Below are 13,996 nucleotides of genomic sequence, written 5' to 3'. Positions count from 1 at the left end.
GATATATAATATATAGTACATACAGCCTATGTACAGTATATATCTAGAGAGATATAGAATAAAATATATAGTATATACTATATCTACACAGATATAGTATATGATAAATAGTACACATAGTATATAGTTTATATAGATATAGTATATAATATATAGTACATACAGTATATGTACAGTATACAATATATCTAGATAGATGTAGGATAAAATATATAGTACATACTATATCTATACAGATATAGTATATAATATATAGTACATATAGCAGATAGTCTATATAGATCTAGTATATAATATATAGCACATACTGTATACAGCATATCTAGATAGATGTACTATACATACTAGATTTAGAACAATATGTCTTTATATATCTGTAGACACATAAAATGTCCTATTTATATACAGAGAGCTATAGCTATATGGATATAGATATATTTATAAATATATAGCTCTCAATATACAGATATCTATATCTAGATAGACAGACTGACAGAGATAGATCTTTGTATATAGTCATTTGCATTTTCTCTTCTGTTAGACTATGATCTCATGTCCGGGCAGGGGCTGTTTTTGCCTTTCTCTGTATTCTCAGCACACTGCCTGGACCACAGTAGACTTTGCTGCTTAATCTGGCCCTGCCAAAGGGATCACAAACTCTTCTACCCTGCTTCTCTAGGAGAGTTGCCAGGGCAGGAACACTGAGTGGTTAAGTGATTTGCCCGGGGTCATACAGCCTGATGTGAATGTGAGAGTTCTGACTTCAAAGCTGACCCTTTCCTCATTATACCAAACTGTTCCGATTGTCCCTAATGTGACAGAAAACAAGAAAAGACAAGTCAGTCACGGTGCCTGTGCCAATCCTTGACCTACTGTGGCAAGCAAGAACACTGCCACTTACTCCTGCACCAAGATGTGGGGTACCTTAACACCATGGAAAGGCCTGGGCCTGTAGAACCAGAGGACCTTGGTTCAAACTGTCCTTCTAACGCTTTCCAGCTGGGGGAGCTCAGGTCTTTTCTCCACTTTGGGCCTCAATTTCTTCATCAGTAAAGCAAGATGGCTTCTGAGGTCCCTTTCAGCTCAAGATACAGAATCTTATGAATTTGGGTTCCAATCTAAGTCTTGCTCTTTAGTGACTTTGACCAAGTCACTTCTCCCTCCGGGTCTGAGATGAGTCAATCGTCATTATTTTTAAAAGAAGATGCGGACTAGATGACCTCAGCTTTAAATCTATGACCTCGTATGACTGTTGCAGAGAATACCTTGGCATTTGCTCAGCTTTGCTAAGGACAGAGAACCTGTGAGGTTTGAGAAGATCAGTCATCCAATACGACCCCAGAAGTCTTTGCTGAACTCCTAATATATGCAAACTATTTTGCAGGGGATGTCTAAAAAAGGACAAAAGATAGCCCCCATCCTCAAGGAGCTTATATCTAATCTTATCTATAAACAGAAAAGTATATGTATGCACGATAATGTGCGAGGGAGGGAGACTGTACTAAGTGTCTTCAGGGCATCAGGAAAGGGCTTCCCACAGGAGGGGGCACGGCAACGGAGACGTGAAGGAAGCCAGGGATGGAGAGAGGCTGAGGTACGGAAAGAGGACATGCTGGATGTGAAGTGGAAGACAGGATGAAGAATTCCACAAAGATCAAGGCCATCCGGACTAGAATAAAATAATCTGAATTACAGGAGCGTCACAAAGAGCTAAGGGTCCAGAATTGCTCTATTACGATTAACCATACATTAGTAGTCATACATTACTGTATTTCTATTACAAACCAAACTAACTCCTCAAAACAAAGTAACACCAAAAACCAAAACCAAAACATGGCGCCTGCTGGTGCCCAGTGTGAGCTAACAGATTCCCTTCCTCCCTCATCTTCAGCAATAGATGTGCCCCAGGAGTGATAGCAGCAGTGATGACCGGGCATTTTCTCTAATTGGGCAGGAAGCAATCAATGCTGCTCCAGAAGAAGAAGCCCCTGAAGTCCAGAAAAGGAACTCGTTAAGTCTAAAGAGAGGGCACAACCAGCACAGAACAAATAATGAAATAACGCGAATTCAGTAAGACGTCATCAATTATCTGCCACGTGAAAGGCACTGGGGCTATTCAGAATTAGAACTCAGGTCTCCTAATCCCACATGAAGAGGATAATTAAAAGATCACAGAGTTTTGGAGAAGGGTCCCTTGCCCCAACCTACTCATTTTAAAGACTATGAAATCAATTTAGCATAGGTATAATAGGAAGAACATTGGCTCAAGAGTTATCAGACCTGCCTAAGTGACTTACGTGACCAAAGACTTAACACTTCTGGGCCTCAATTTCTTCGTGTGCAGAATAGATGGTTTCTAATGTCCCTAACTGTTCTAGATTCATCATCCTGTGAGTTGTAAAGAATGCAGGGGACTTGTGTAAGATCACTTAGCGTGACTGTGACAAATTTGGAATTAAAACCCAGATCTTCGGACAGTTTCTGCTGACCCATCCACAAATCACTGAGAGGTTTCCTAATTCCTGTTCTTTCTGCAACCCACAGATCCAAACACCATCAGTTCATAAAAAAAATCAGAAATGTCTTGTTCTTAATGATTTTGTGAACTCTCGAGATGATGCTATTTCATTCATTTGCAGGACAGTAAAAACTTAAACCTTTACAGCCTTCATCTTGTCAGTAATATCATTCAGACACACAGGGACCAAGAGGTAGAGGGTAGATACCCTGCGCGGTACACTTAGAGGTCTTTGGGGGCAGTCTGGGGTCTGGCTCTGAATAGTCATTAAAGAAAGCTATACATACTGAGTCCTAGGATTTGAAGTAATTATGCGTGAGGAATTTAATCCTAGGGAAGAATTAAAAGGGATTTTGTTTGGATAAGTGGTAATTAAGCCAACTGGAAATATGGTGCTCAAAGAATGACCAAAGTTGGAAGAACAACAAAATGTCATGCTGACCCAGACACAATCTTGGAGGAACAAGGGGTCTTCTGGATAACCACTATGGAAACCAGAAATCATTCAAGAGCCAGAAAGATCCCAAGCTAAATCTAAATCAAGAATGAAGGAAAATTTCCAGTGGGGCAAGACACAGACAGAAAACCTTAAAAAGATGCCTAAACCAAGACGAACACATAGTCTACACAGTTGGCTTAAATACAACAGGGGACTCTTTCAATAAGGAGGTCCCAGAGGTACGCATCTGGGGCCCCTTCCACATTAAGACTGACTGTCTAGTGCTTGTACCCACATCCAAGGTGTCATCTTGGTGTGAACAATCAGTTGGGTGCCTCTATGAGATAAAGGAAACTCTAATCTGAAATCAATCTAGATAGATCCATCTGGGGGTCTATCCTGTTGTTCTTTGAGGTCTAAAAAGGACCAGCCAGTATTCCCAGTATGAGGAGAGTTTTGAGAAAGGACCTTGGAAAGAATACTGGCAGTGGACTCAGAGGACTGGGGTTCAAATCCTGCCTATGATGCCTAAGATCTATGTGAACTTGGATAAGTCACTTAACCACAGTCTTCCTTTCCTCATCTGTAAAATGGGGTGGTTGATCTAGATGACCATTGAGGTCCCTTCTAGATCCGTATCTGTGAGTTAACAAGTGGCAAACCTGGGATTGGAACCTAGGGCTTCTGGTTCTAAACCCAATGTTCTTTCCAACTGAATGCACATGGTAGGTTATTAAGGAAGGGAATCTTTGCTTTTCTCCTGAACCTTTCACCTCCATGTTGGAACATGATAACAACTTCAATTGGGTCAATTGAATAATAATAACCTATTTCAAACCACACTCGGGGTCAAAAGTTAACAATCCTGATCTTTTGCTGGGCTCTAGTCCGTTTGAACACTTCCAAATTTAAAAAAAAAATGAAAGCTCAGCTTCTGACATGCCCGACTTCTAGTTTTATATTTCAGTCAACCGTTATCCACATGTAGACTGGAGTCTGGGTTGGGAAGAGGGAAGATATCAATTACTCTCTTGCTTCACTTTCTGTCTTAAAAAAATAGAAATGGGACAGTCCAAGTAAGCCCTTTGGGTCTCAGTTTCCTCTTCTGTAAAATGAAGTGGTTAGATTCTATGGCCTCTAAGGTCCCTCAGGGCTCTATATCTTCCATACTATTTATACACCTTTAGATGCTCAGAGAAATAAACACAATTTTCAAGCCTGTTTCTCAAGCAGTCAAAATTCCAGCAGTACTAGACATTGAATGGAAAGCGAATATTTCTCTCTGACAAATTCTCCTATCTATAAGGTGCAATAAGGGTGTAATTCAATTTATCACCACCTAATCCTTTCGGGACAGTATACTTGTCGGCTTTAGCCTCTACCCGGACCAAAGACTGATACTAGAGAGTTGACAGGCAGATGGGAGTTTTAAGAAGTCACTCTTATAAGGTGACTTTCAAAAGAGAAAAACGCTCATTCCAGTGGGTGGGAGGAAAGAGGCAGCTTTGCAGGTCATTGCTGTATCTGTACTTCTGGAAAACACATCCGTCACGTGTCGGATATATTATCTGGAGAGTCCTGAATTTACCAAAGGGATAGAATCATCTCCCGAGGAGGTTTTCACCCAATATACTACCATGTTCTATGCCAATAGTTGTCAAACTTTTTTTTCCTGCTCACAAAACAATACTCTTTGCTGGGAGGAATCCTAGCCCACTGAACACTTAAGTTGGCAAACATACGGAAGGCTAATGAGACGTGCGCGTGTTCAGTTTCCTGTCAGTAAGAGCAGCCATTTTTATTTAAAATCTTTGCAAATTCAAAGTCTTGTGTGTTATGAGGTTAATGAGCACGTGTAAAAGGTGAATTTCACCTATTTTGTAATGGCTTTATGTATTACATTACATAAGCTGGATAAGCAAAATTTATATCAAACAAAATTACAGAAAGATATAACATCTAAAATTGGGCAACATGCCTAGTGAAATTTATTGTACACCCTTTGAGTGCCATTGATTTACACAATGAATTTAAGGTGACATAGACATGCAAAATGGGGCATGAATTCACCATTGCTTTTAACCCACACATTAGAATTCTGGCCCCAAATTAGGATGGCACCTTAGTTCAGTAAGACGAGGCTACTACTGCCAGTGGAAATGGTGGAGGCGGAAACCAGCAGATGCAAAACAGATCTGTGCTGCAAAAAAAGTGCCATGTTTACATGTTGCTTGAGTTTTCCCTGAAGTTGGGAAGAGCTGGGCCATCAGACGATCTAGATCTTATGAGTTAATGTGATGGAGTGGGATTCCACCTTGGGGAAAGTGTGAATCGCTGCCTGCTTCCAGGCAGCTGGAAGTACTTGTAACACTCTCCCGGTAATTTCTCACCCTGTTTTTTTTTTAAATGCAGCAACAGATTTGTATTGGGAAGAAAAGAATGAGGTGGGTGTAGGGCCCGGATCTCATAGTTTGGTCTCAGTTTTCAAAGCCTGCTAAGATTAACAGGTATTTTTTAAAAAGCTGAAGGATGGCTTACATTTTACGCCCAACTTGGAATAAGACGTTGTACATGGACACAACAGGAAAAAGAGGGAGAGAATGTGTCTCTTTGTGGCTCTGATCAGCTCCCAAACTATATTTCTTTTTCATTAGATCAAAGACAGAGCTAGGGAGCAGCTAGGTGGCACAGTGGATAGAGCACCGGACCTGGGTTCAGGAGGACCTGGGTTCAGGAGGACCTGAGTTCAAATCTGGTCTCACACACATAACACTTACTAGCTGTGTGACCTTGGGCAAGTCACTTAACCCCACTGCCTAGCCAAAAAAAAAAAAAAAAAAAGAGCTGGAAGGGCCTCTATAGGCCATGAAGTCCAAACTCCTTATCTTACAGATGAGGAAACTGAAGCACAGAGAAGGTCATTCATATAGTAAATGTGTGAACCATGATGTGAACTCAGGTCTTCCTGACTACAAAGCTAGTTTTCTATTATATCATACCTATATGCCTCAAAAATAAATTTCTTTACCTTCCCTCCAGGTGATGATCTACCCCGAGAAGTAGCAGTGAATGCAGCTTTTTTTTTTCCGAGAACAAAAGAAAGCATTTCTCTGTGATATTAACAGATTTTCAGAGAAGAAATACAATTAAATGCTTAATTGTGGTTATTTAAGAGTCTGGGCTGTCTGCTTTTTCTTGGGATAACTAGGTACCAGCCTCTCTTCTTGGATTCTGGTCTTCCCAATCACCCCTCTATTCTCTATCCTGGAGGTGGGGAACCTGCAGTCTCGAGGCCACGTGTGGCCCTCTAGGTCCTCAAGTGCAGCCCTGTGACTGAATCGAAGCTTCACAGAATAAATCCTTCATGGGTTCCCCACCCCTGCATCCAATGCTACCATCCATTGCTACTCCTCAGAAAGATCTACTTGCTTCTCTAGCATGCAAGCTGAAATGCATGCAGACAGCTGGGAGGAAAGGATAAAACAGACATTTCTCCACTTGGTGTCCTACCAAAGTTCCGAGGCTGCCTTTTCCACGAAGAAGGACGTGGCCTGCATTTAGATAACGCCTGGCTCTTTGGAGTTTTGTTGCTAGTCTCTGCCTCCATTAATTAGTAAGGGTATCATTTTATAAATTACAGCTTGCTATCAGCAGAGAGTATGATTTATCTCAATTCAGTCAGCTGTGTGGAGTACAGGACCCTAATTTTAGAGCAGCAGCCCAGGGGAGCCACACACAGTAAAGAACGGCAAATCTTCCAAGAAGGAATCTCAGTGCGTCTCTGAGGAGACCACCATTTTTGCCTCTGTGGTCATCCTTGGTGGGACTCACTGGAGAGATCCTGGGATATTGAGAGGCATCTTTTCAAGTATTAGCATTTCTAATTCTGATGAAAATTCTCCAAACCTCAAGTCAAAGAGGCTCCTGTCAGTGCTCTGGGTTTGTGCATGAGGAAGGGTGTTGCAGGAGCAATGTACTCACGGTTGGCTAGGGGAAGAAACAGCTAACCTGGTCCTGAGTCTGGGAGAAAGATGGCAAAGCTTGGCTATGAACCCAAGGCCATGGCAGTCTGGGAAGGGAATTCTGACAGTCTTCACAACAACAGGGCCAAGCAGACAGAAGCACAATGAAAGAGCTTTGCCGGCTGTGGACGAGAAACCTCAGGAGAAACACCTCACAGAAGGACAGGTAGAGACAAACCAAGTGCCAGCCTTGATGGCAACTTCCAATTATGAAAGGAAAAGACTGGAGGGGCTGCTGCCATCCAGAGAGAAAAACACCCACATTGCAGAGGACAAAGATAATTGCAGAGGGATGAGGAATGACAACGTGGTATCTCAGAGTCATGTTTCCTATCTTCCTAGAGATGATCTTTTTTTTGTTCTTCTGCCAAAAGAGAATTCATTCTCTTTCTTTGACTGGCCTTTCTTTGCTGCCCATCCTCGTTTTCCACTCCTGAAACTACCTCTACCCATCAAGTAATGGTGTCTCTCCCTATAGATAGTAGAGGCTTCTCCATCTGACTAAAAAAACCACATGGAATTCCCTGTTCAGTCTCTCCTGGCCTGCACATCTCTCTCCAATGTGCAATTGTTAAATCAAGCATTTTGGAAGGGAAGGAAATGTTAATATGCAGGGTCTACCTCTATTCCTCAGAAAATGCATTCTCTCTAAAATGTATAGGCAGATAAATTATTTCTGGAATCAGAATATAGATTTATGAAGGACAAACAAAATGGCGCTCACTCTTCCTTCCCTTCACTGTTGTTACCACATAGCGAGTGGTGACAACACAGTTTGCTTCCAAATACACCAGCTATTGGTAGAAATACATCAAGACCCCTGGCTTTAAGGTGAAACGATGGAGATGAGGCCTCCAATAACAACAATGGCCTAGATTGGGATCACCCTGGGGGAAATTCCTCTAACACTATGACGAATGGTGGGGTCGGGGGATGATGACCATAAAGGAAATCGTGTAACAAGGAATCTGAGAAGGAGCTAAAGAGTAGCCCATCTGGTCAAGGGGATGTTCCCAGGGCAGAAGGATACCTTTCCATCTCCAATGTCACTGCCACCCAATGAACACAGCTCTTAGATTCTTTGGACATCCTACCGAGAGGGATCTGAGGATACCACTGTCTGAGGGAAGGAAGCGCCGGCTTGTCAGTTAAACAAAGGAATAATACACGGCTTCCTTTAGAGTGTGTACTTTACCTGTCATCCAACAGCCCATTATCATGTCACGGCACAGTGCACCCTTCCATAGGTCACTTTGTTTAAAATGACATGGATAATGCATATGTCAGCAAGCTGACAGTCCTGGCCGTCCTTCAGAGATAAAAACCTCAAGGCGAGAGCCGGTTCTTATCTGGGGGACATGCTTTGGTCTATCATCTTAGTCAGGCAGAACATGATTTCTCCAGAGAACACTTTTTTCATTTCCTGATTTTAAGGAAATCAAATAAGCACCATTTGTCTTCATCTGAATATGCTTGACCTGCTCAAATGATGATGTCTCGCATTTTATAACAGGCTACATATGCTGAATTCAAATTAACGGCAGCTAAGAACAGGGCCCTTAGATCTCTCTTCCAGGCTGGCAGCAGAGAGGGAGGGGAGACTCCTGGCTTCAGAAGTGACGGCGCACACACAGAAAGAATTCCCCTCCTCAAATGATAACCCCAAGAGTTTTCTACAGCAAGGGGGTGAAATTCATTAAAATGTATTGAAGAAGACCCATCTCCAGGGAAAGGGCAGTAGGGATTCAGTCATGAGTTGGGATTGGGGTGTGTCTTGTCACCAGATGGTCAATGGTTAGAGAAACCATGGTTCTGAGGAATCTCTTTTCATTAGATGGAAGAAACAATAAATTACAGTCAATCCTTGCAATAAGTTTGAGAGGGTGCAGGAGGAAAAGAGTGAGACAGGCCAATAACCAAACAATGAACTCAAGGTTCCCTGATATAAAACATATCACACCTCTCATTTTACCAGGTTGTCGTCCATCCTTCTCCGGGAGGTTCGAAAAACAGGCTCCCTTCGTCGGTCCACTTTGAGCTGGTTAAGCGGAGGTCAGGAGGCCATGATCCCCCAAATCCAGTGAATGCCTGATGAAGAAGCTACCTACCTATCCTCTGATCCAAAGGACAAGAAGGCAATTTCCCCATGTTGTAAGAGGAGGCCCCTTTTCCCTTCCGCCACCCAACAGCAAATTCCCAAAAATCAATTTAAAAAAAGATTTTAAATATTTTCTACCAAGAAAATCATTGTGCATGAAAAAGCAAGTACTGGAGTGCGTAACAAGAACAAATCAAGTATGTTAACAGGAATGTTCAAATGACAATTACATTAATTACTATAATGTGTAGTGACAATTTCGACGCCCCCAGTATGGTAGGGGCATGGGGGAGGCAGTTAGAAGACTGCTATCTATTCATCTTATTTCTCAACATTTTTCTAGGGATGCAATTCTTCTCCCATAAAGAAAAATCCCATGGGCCGGGTGCAACCACTATTGAAGGGGTCATTTTCAAAGTCAATCTTCCTAATCCAACATGTAGGGATAGAGGTCCCATGGTGTGACTCACATGCATTACTTCAAGAAGAGAAAGGTGCACTTGATAAAAACTTGGATAAATTTCTAAGAGAAAGCATTCTCTTCAAAGGGAACTCCAGGCAGGTATACTGTGATGGAGTGTGTGCGCATGTGTGTGTGTGTGTGTGTGTGTGTGTACAATGAATCCAACTGTAGGGTGCAATTGATATAGGTCTTACCTTCTCTTCCTGGTCACTGTCACTGTCACACTGAAAAAAATAGAAAAAGAAGCTCAGTTAAAGGGAGATATTTTTTGGTTGTTTCTGAAGGAAGAAAGTAGTAACTGTAAAGGCAACAGGGAGGGGAAGAGTCAGGCTAACGGACGCATGAGGCCGCTTGAAAAGAAATTCTCCAACTGCTCTGGCTGTCAAATGAACCTGTCGCAAAAATGTCAATGAGTGAATTAGTAGTTTTACATGACATCGACGCTACGTAGCTCTTCCTATGGACAGTCCAACACATCTGGTGACAGACAGAAGTGACTGTGGGTCAGGAAAAATGACATTTCACTGACCAGAGCATAAATTTGTAGGGTGCCGTCGTTTAGCTACAGATGAAGGTGAGCTAAGAAAATTTATGGCGATCTAGGGACGCAATTCTTTTTTCAATAAGAATTGAGAAATCACATCTCCATCCATCCATCCATCCATCCATCCAACAGTAAGCATTCCTTAAGTGTCTAGTATGTGCCAGGTGCTGGGATACAAGGACAAAAATATGAATGATGGCATTATATAACCCCAGAATTTAACAAGGAGTTTTAGAGTTGGAACACACCACAGAGGATACGATTACAACAACAGATCACATTTATATAGCACTTCAAGGTTTACAAAATATTATATGTGTGTGTATATGCGTGTGTGTGCATACACACATCTTATCTCATTTGATTCTCATGACAAACTTGTTCTTACCGCCCCTCTTTAAAGATAAGTGAACTGAGGCTGAAGCCAGTTCAGTGATTTGCCCAACGTCACATAGCTAGTAGATATCTGAGGCAGGAGGTGAACTCAGGTCTTCCTGACTCCCACTCCAGTGCTCAATCTGCTAGGCCCCCTAGCCGATCTCTATAACGTCTCTTTTAAATCGTCTCTCCTCCGGGTTAAACATCCCCAGCTCCTTCCCTCGATGCTCTCATGGCATCATCTGTACGTTTCTCGCCATTGTGGCTGCCTGCCTCCATACACGCTCCAGTCTGCCAATCTCCTTCTTCAGTGACGGCGCCCAGAATGCAAACCCCTGACCATCACACCCTCTCACGCTGACAATGAAGAAAATGGGAACTGGCAGCAAAAATCAGCATTTGTCATGGCTAACTTAACCAGTCTGACTGCCCAGAAAAGAAATCCACATTTCCTAAAAAGAACACACTGAGGGCAAGAAACCAATGGCGATGACCTCATAAGGAAGAATACATACTCACACCATGACCTGGCTCTCCAGCTGAGTTTGGCAGAGCTGAAATATCATAATTAACCTGAGCAGGAGTCAGAGGACCAGAGTCCGAATTCCAGCTTGACCATTTACCACCTACGTGGCCTGGCTCTAGTCTGCTGGTCTATCAAATTAGGGCATGTCAGACTGGATGGCCTCGAAGGGCTCTTCCAGATCCAAGTTAATGATCCCACAATCCTGTGTGTAAGAAGATGGAACAGGAACTAACTCAAGCTTCCTTCTAGTTCTCAATCTCTATCTTTTCCTTCTTCTGACAAGGTTAGAGGGAGGTCACATTTTTAAAGGTGGTAATTTTGCTACATAAAGTAGAAGTTACTGAATCATAGACCAGGAATTCTCATTCTCATTCTCTCTCTCTCTCTCTCCCCCCCCCTTTCCCCTCCTCCTCTTCTGCTGCTTCTTTCCTCTATCATTTTGAATGACAAAGGTCAGCCAACTATCATGTAAGTGCCTACTATGTGCCCGGAACTGCGCTAAGTGTTGGGGATAACAGAAACACATAATGCAATCTCTGCCCTCAAGGAGTTTACAATCTAACAGAGAAGAAAACATGTGAACAACCATGTACAAACACATTTTCTCTCTCTCTCAACATATATATTATATATGTATGTATATATACAGTGTGCATATATGTATACACACACACATATACATATACATACATTCATATATTATATACACACACACATATATACATATACATACACACATATATTATATATACACACACACATACATACACACATATATTATATATACACACACATATACATATACATACACACACATATTATATATACATACACACACATATATACACACATATCATACATACATACACACATATATACAAATATACATACACACATATTATATATACATACACACATATATACATATACATATACATACACACATATATTATATATATATATACATAAAATATGAGATAAAGGGGAGATAACCAACAGAGAAAAGGCGTGAGCATTCAGGGGAATTGTGAGAGGCTTCTTTTAGTTCTCTGTGCTAAGAAACTAGTCAAGGAAGAAGCCAGGAAATGGATTTAGGTTCCCCTGGTCACAAAATGGCAGACTTAGAGCTGAAAGGGAGCTCAGAGGGAAAGCATACACTTTCATTTTAGAGATGAGGAAACTGAGCCCTGCTGAGATGAAGTGCCTCTTTTTCAGCTGCGCAGGTAGTGAGTGTTCTGTACGAGATGTCACTTTTGTTTTGGGGCCCGCCATGCTTTGCTGGCTGAGAGACTGCCACTGCCTTTAATTAAACCCTCCTTAAGGCTGCTAAGCGTTGGGAGCACTTTCAAGAGAGGGGGAGAGAGAGACAGAGAGAGACCAGGGTGGTGGTGGGGAGCCAGGAGAGAGAGGCAGCACATTCTTGGCCAGGCAAGTCTTCCCCAGTCCTCATGACTCGTTGGTGAGTAATCAATGACAGCTGAAGGCTGTGGCGCAGCATTTGCCGCCATCCCCAAGAATTCGTGGCGGGTGGGGGACCCGGCCCTAACAGCAGTATATCCGTGGGAACAGCCATTTTCATCAACGTGTTAAGCTTCTTGCCTTCCGCCAGTCCAGTTCTAATTTCAAGGTCCACTTAATTCTGCAATGAGTAATTACTGCTATCCCCAGAAGTACCTTGTCTCCAGAGTTAAGCATATGGCGCAGGACTGAGACCTACTGGTATCCATTATGGAAGCAGCACGAGTGCCAAGCCGATTAGGAATGGCTCAGGCTCCCCTCACAACATGCCGGGTGACTGACAGCTCCGGATTTGGCCAGTCCCGGAGTCTGCCAAAAAAGCTTCTGTTGCAGTGGGGCCCACATGGCGCGCTGAGAAAACAGTTCCATTTCTGGTATTAAATTCCCATACTGACCCGAGGACTTTGCCGCGCTCAGCAGGAGCGCACCATCCAATTTACAGCTCCATCCTCATGAGCCTCCGGTGCCAGCCCCTGGCAGAGACGGATGATGGTCAACTCCCTCCAGCTCATAAATTATGCAAAGGCAATAAATGCACTCGGCAAACAGCTCCCCACGTTTGCCTAGCCTGGCTCCTGGCTCCTCGAACACTTTGTAAAAAGCCAGGAGTACTGCACACACAAGAGGTCTATTCCACTCATAAAAAGGGGTTTTGTTGACAGCCAAAGACAGAAAGAGACCCACAGTTCCACAGGGCCGATCTGCTGGGTTGGCAGCATTTTATGAGCAAGCATTATGAAAAAGGGAGGTGGGTTTATAGATGTGGTGTTGGGAGAATTCACAGCCCTAAATTCATGTTTAATACACTGGAAGGCTTTAACACTCACGCACTGCGGAGGCCTGGTGATTTGGGGTCCCTAAAGGGTGAGAGAAGACTGAAGTTTTCCGCTTTGGGGCTCCCTGGGTACTCACTCCAATTTATACACATTTACACCAGCCACCTCCAAAGAGAGGTTATATTCTCTACAAGGAGATTAAGAAACAGGAAAAAAAATTCATGGGACTGCAATGCAGAGGCTAGGTCCCAGGTGACCAGCCAATTGCAGTCTTTCGACATTGGGGTCTTGTTTTGATTTCAATAGCAGAGCAGGGTGCTAACCAGAGCCTAGAGGAGAGGGGTCTAACCTTCCAAGAAAGATTCCAAAACCCTTTGTGAAGAGTTAAAAATAATGCCCCTCCATTTTCAAAGGGAGCCTATTCAGACGGAAAGACTAGATTTTTAAAGCCATGGGGTGAGATCTGAGATCCAGGTTTTCGTCAGTACAACCTCCAGGCAGAGAGAGTTTGGCCACACTTTAGTCAAAGGCAGAAAAGGACCCACAAATCCCTAATTTTTAAAGGACAGAAAGGGCAGTTCTAAAACTGAGCCTGTTGGTCATTTCATTCTCCTGTATCAACAATTGAATGGCTTAATACACAATGCTCTAAAGCATCAGACCAAGGACACACACACACACACACACACACACACACACACACACACACACACA

The 13,996-nt window shown here is 42.8% G+C and overlaps 1 protein-coding gene across 1 annotated transcript in view; it reads right to left on the bottom strand.

The window, feature by feature from the left end:
- The window catches only part of AUTS2 (activator of transcription and developmental regulator AUTS2), a 1,247,769-nt gene that overhangs the window by 386,906 nt on the left and 846,867 nt on the right, over positions 1-13,996 (bottom strand). Inside the window, exon 5 of the mRNA XM_027862320.1 lies at positions 9,735-9,764. Within this exon, the coding sequence (XP_027718121.1) occupies positions 9,735-9,764 (30 nt within the window). The remainder of the gene's footprint in view (positions 1-9,734; positions 9,765-13,996) is intronic.

The sequence above is a fragment of the Vombatus ursinus genome, unplaced genomic scaffold (assembly GCF_900497805.2).
Source record: "Vombatus ursinus unplaced genomic scaffold, bare-nosed wombat genome assembly UNPS02014768.1, whole genome shotgun sequence".
In the NCBI taxonomy this organism is placed as follows: Eukaryota; Metazoa; Chordata; class Mammalia; order Diprotodontia; family Vombatidae; genus Vombatus; species Vombatus ursinus.
This window is presented reverse-complemented; position numbering and strand designations above follow the sequence as displayed.